General features: G+C 42.7%; 1 protein-coding gene across 1 annotated transcript; it reads right to left on the bottom strand.

Moving 5' to 3' along the window:
* Positions 1-362: 362 nt before the first annotated feature.
* On the bottom strand, positions 363-1,340 carry LOC131834748 (putative olfactory receptor 2B8). Its single transcript, XM_059179377.1, has one exon. It carries the CDS (start codon positions 1,338-1,340, stop codon positions 363-365), a length of 978 nt encoding a protein of 325 aa, XP_059035360.1.
* Positions 1,341-5,527: the final 4,187 nt, after the last annotated feature.

Genomic DNA, 5,527 nt, shown 5'->3' with positions numbered 1-5,527 from the left:
ATGAATAAAGAGTACATTGAATATATAAATTTGAGTAGTATTAACCATTTTGTATATGGTTTCCTTCACTCAACATGTGTTTGTGAGAATCATTCATGTTGTTGTTTGTACTTGTAATTTGTGTATTCTTGTTATTGTAAAGTATTCCAAGACATGATATTTCATAGTTTATTTTTACACCATCTTAAAACCCATATTCTCCATGGGGACAGGGGGTTCGTTTTGATTGCTGATAGATCTGAAGTCCCTAGAACGTTGCCTCCTACAGAGCAGGTGCTATATGAGGACCTGCTGGCTTGGAGTCACCCAGAGCCCTACGTCCCCAGCCCCGGGCACCAACACTCAGGCCTGCAAGTGCTGCATCAGGTCCCTCTCACATCTGTATTTGCCCTCAGCAGCCTCCTTAGCGCCCCCTTGACTTCCTTGTTCCTCAGGGTGTAAATGAGGGGATTCAGCAGGGGAGTCACCAGAGTGTAGAACAGCGCAATGCTTTTGTTCACATCCTGTGAGTAACTGGAGGGGGGCTGGAGGTACATAGAGATGAGTGTGCCAAAGAAGATGACCACCACCAGCAGGTGGGAACCACACGTTCCAAAGGCCTTCCGCCTCCCCTGGGCTGACTTGATTTTCAGGACGGCCCGGGTGATTCGGCCATAGGACACTAAGATGAGCGACAGGGGCACCACGAGAAAGAAGACACTGACTGTGAAGAGCTCAGCCTCGTTGATGGAGGTGTCGGCACAGGCAAGCTTCAGCATCACTGGAACTTCACAGAAGAAATGGTCCACCTGGTTTTTCCCGCACAGGGGAAGAGTCATAGTCAGGGCTGTCTGCAGCATTGAGTTGCTGAACCCTGTGAGCCAAGCAGTTAGCACCAGCCGCAGGCAAAGCTGCGGGTGCACGATGGCCAGGTAGTGCAGTGGGCGGCACACGGCAGCGTAGCGGTCATAGGCCATGACCGCCAGGAGCACACACTCCACGCCCCCGAGTCCCAGGGCGATGAAGAGCTGGGTCACGCAGCCACCATAGGTGATGGTCTTGTCCCTCCCCTTGAGATTGGCCAGCGTCTGAGGGACCGTGCAGGTGGTCAAACAAAGATCCATGAAAGAGAGGTTGGAGAGGAAGAAATACATGGGGGTGTGCAGGCGAGTGTCCACCCGAGACAGAAGTATAATTGTGCCATTGCCAATAAAGCTCAAGAAGTAGACGATTAGGATGACCACAAAGAGAGGCGTTTCCAGTTGAGGCCTGTTGGAAAAGCCTAGGAGAAGAAATCCAGAGAAGGTGCTCTCATTAGCTCTTTCCCTTGTACTCAGCCTGTGCAAGAAAGGGAACTCCATTGTTTTATCTTGCATGTTCCATCCACCTCTGTTTTCCTAGAGCCAGCAGCTAGAGGCTGGTTGGGAGCTCCAGAGGTTTGCACGGTGCCTTCCTTGTTGGTGAGAAGGGGGCTGATAAATAGCCACAGGACAGAAGCATCTTCCATGTTTTAGGCATTGTCCAAAAGATCTGTGCATTTTCTCCCAGGGACTCTCTGGGGTTGACATGTTCATGTTTTCTGTTGAACAGATGAGGGAACTGAGCATGAAGGAGATTCAGTCATTTTCCCAAGGAGACTCACCAGGGTTCAGGCAGACTCTAAGACATGAACTCTTAACCACTAGGGACATTGTCTTTTCATGATGGCATGAATTCTGAAGCTAACTGGAGTTTCTCCAAAATTTAAGTGTACCTGTTCTGAATACGGTGCAAATTTGCAGTGCCCCCATCCTTCTTTGTTTTTCATCAAGAATTGAAGTATATCACACTAGTTCCCTTACTTCTGTTTTGTGTAGAGAAAAAGTGTTCTCTAAAATTGCTTAGGTAATAAAATTTCCCAACACCAATTTTATTCAAGGGAAACATCATATTTTAATGTAAAATCTAGTGAAATGTTTGAGAATGGAGCCTGAAATCATGGTTATTGATTGGGAAGTGCTATTGGGAATGCTCGAAGGATGCATCATGTCCAAAATTCATGTTGCAGGAGGACTAATCCTGAGTAATCATTACTGATACCAATTTCAGCAAAATCTCAGGAAATCACCAATCCAGTGTTTAGTCTTTCTTTCTGTCTTACATTACAACTCCCTTAAAAAATTTTGAATTTAGGGCACCTGGGTGGCTCAGTCGTTTAAGTGGCCAACTCTTGATTTTGGCTCAGGTCATGATCTCAGGATTCTGGGACTGAGCTCCTTGCCATGGGCTCTACCCTCAGTGGGGAGTCTCCTTCAGCATTCTCTCTCTCCTCCCTGTCCCTCCCCCGGCTCCCTCATTAAAATAAATAAATACATCTAAATAAACAAAAAAATTTTAATGTAATGGAGTAAAATATTTTTTTAAGCATCCCATTCTGTACTTCTATAAATGCCAACCTTAGAGGAATCATTTGTTTTCTATTAAAATATTGGGCTTGATCTTAGAAATAACCTCCCTCCCTTCCCCACCCCCCATGATACAAGTTTAATAGTAAAGACAACCTAAACAAGAGTAATATCTCATAATATCATCATAGCCTGGAAAAGAGCCTGGCATGGAGCAGAGTCACAAAAAGTGTTTGCTAAATAAATGAGAATATGGAAGATTAAGACCTTTAACAGTTTATTGAAAGTCCAGGGGTAAAAGAAATTCAGAGAGAACAGCAAAGCAAAGGAAATCTTGAACAATGGATAACAGATAGCCTTGACTATTCAAACTATAGGATTTCTTTTCTTTTTTTTGTAAGCTGTGTTGTCTGGAACTTTGCGGGACTCCATCTTTTGCAAATGTTACTTTTCTTTTAGCAAAATCTGTGACCAGGCAAGAGGATATTTGGCCATCTCTCTATTCCGACTTTGCTGTGATATTCTCGGGCCCCTTCTCCTTTTATTCTTACATCCTTTCAAATGATTGTTTTGATGGCTATTATTACAGTGTTGCCAAAGTAGAAAATTCATTTGGGATAATACGTTTCAGAATGCATCAAATGGGAATCAGAATACTTGGGTTGTATGCATAAATCTACCACTAAAAGCTTTGACATTTTGAAGGCTGCTTCCCCACCCCTCCTGCCTGGCTTTCTCTTCTTCCAAGTAAATGAGATGATGCTCCTAGCTTTTATGAAGAAATGTAAGGCATAATGCATTTAGGTTTACATTTCAAAGAAACACCCATCTCAGTCCTTGCATGTCCTTTAGCAACAGCATGGTTCTTAGTTTCTAGATCTTCCACATTATCAGGCCCTCGTCCAAAATATCCAGAATCAGACAATGGGAATTAGTCAGAATTTGTTTTGTCACATGTTGTTGGGACTTACCTCTGCTTCTTCCCTCTCTCCTTGTGGCTTTAAGGATCAGAAAAGGGCTTCTCCATTCCATCATGGTGCCCAGTGGAATCTCTTACAGGGTTTCCAAATAGACTGTTCTTTCTCAGAGAGCACCGACATATCTCGTAACTCAGCCAAGAACACAATTTTCAATGTTTTTGTTCTCAGTGATGCAATTGCTTTGAAATGCACTTGATCTGAAACAAGAAAGCATATATTCTGATAAGAAACATGTAAAATTCATTGTAACTAGAAAAAGAGAGTTAAATGGACATGGGCACTTTAGTATAAATTTCAATTTGTGGTATTATTTTCTGAGACTTCCATAACAGAGTGCCACAAGCGAGGTGGCTTAAAACAACAGGAAGATAAAGTCTAGAATGAAGATCTTGGCAGAGCTTCTGAAGCCAGTTGGGAGAATACATCCTTGGGCCTTTGTAACTTCTGGAGGTTTGTTTGCCAGCAGTTTGGGGTTCATTGACTTGCAGCCACAGAAGGTCATCTACTGCCTCCATAGGCACATGACGTTCTCCCCTGTCTGCCATTATCTTCTCTTCCTCTTTTAAGAAATACCAGTCATATTGGATTAGAGCACCCAATTGGGTGTAACCTTATCTGAACTTGAACACATTTGTAAAGACCCCGTTTTCACATAAAGTCCCACTAAACCTGAACTGGGGTTAGGATTTCAACACACTTTTTTGGCGGGGGGGCAGGGGGAACAAAATTCAATTCAATAGCAATAGGATATTGCAATTATGCCTGTCAAATTACAACAAATATTTATTATAAATAGATGCCTGCACACAGTGGTAAGACCAAGGTGTAGGTATTAGTTCTATCTTATTTCAAGTTCTCTTATTCTCTTATTCATATCGCAGAAGCCTTCAGTAATAGCAAAAACAGATCCCCCTATGTGGCATGAATATCCAATGAAGGTTTTTCTCCTATGCACCTGTTTGTTACACTTTACAGATCTGAAACACAAACACAGATTGCACACTCGTAAGATCCCTAACAACCAGCATTCGGTTTGAGCTGGAAGAGAAAATACTGACATTCTTTCACTTCACCAGTGAAGGGGTGTCCAGTTAATCTGGAAGTCAGATTGCTCTTCTCTCTGGAATTTCCTCTAAGGAAATAGAAAACTCACCTATAGACACCAGTTCTGCATGTTACACCAGCAACTTTTGGGGTCCGAGGAATCTGGAGTAAAGGGAACAACCCCAGCTATTAGGAGTATTTGAATGTTAGGGTAAGAATATGGCCTCTTCTTCCAAGGAAGAGTATCAAAGATTACAGATATCCAACTACCTCTTGGAAGAAGCAGGTTGGTCTTTGAAGGGTCAGTACACTTCTATGACCCTGAGAGACTGATACATTGATGACAATGTCTGCAGATGAAAGCTCATGACCGCTGGTCCGCGTGAATGCTGATGCACTCAGTGAATGATGGCCAAGTGGTGTGTGGTCATGGAATTGCAGACAGGTGTTCAGGGCTGAAACAGAACGGAATCCTTAGAATAAACCCAGATTCATGTATTTAAAATATGCCAACCTTAGGATAATCCTTAGCAATGGTGACTCTCAAAGGCAAGGGAAGTCAAAATTGCTCCTCCCTCAGGCTCCGTTAAAGGTAGTACCAGTTCTCTTTACAACTAATGTTAGTGTAAGTTGTCTCATCCCCAGGGTTTACCCATGAAGATTGCCCACTCATTTCAGTGTTTGGGAGCACAAGAAGGAGGATAAATTATAGTGGAATCTATGAGGTCTACGGAATCTGCCCATGAATAAAAGGGCTAATATTATATCTGAGGGATATTTTTATAAATCACCAAAGTCAAAGTACATGCTTTAGCGACTGAGTATGTGTTTATTTTTAGTGGTCCCAGGAGTGTCCTGCCCCATGTAACTCATTAGCCTCAGTTGCAGTATTCAGAGTTTGGTTCCCCAGAGACAGCCAAGGAGGAAGGCTCTGGAGAGGAGACATCAACAGGTCGTCAATCTCTTCCTGCCAGATTGATTGGGAGTGAAACTGTTGTCTCTACTTAACTTCCATTTACCAATCCCATTTAATAGTGTTAGTTATAATATATTTTGCTAGTCTTTAAGTTCCTTGAGATACAATTGTCATAACATTGTGTTCATTTTAGGCATACAATGTAGTGATTCAGTTCTTGTATA

This window comes from Mustela lutreola, chromosome 6, assembly GCF_030435805.1.
Source record: "Mustela lutreola isolate mMusLut2 chromosome 6, mMusLut2.pri, whole genome shotgun sequence".
Lineage (NCBI taxonomy): Eukaryota > Metazoa > Chordata > Mammalia > Carnivora > Mustelidae > Mustela > Mustela lutreola.
The sequence above is the reverse complement of the archived record's forward strand: the minus strand, read 5'-3'. Positions and strand labels throughout refer to the sequence as shown.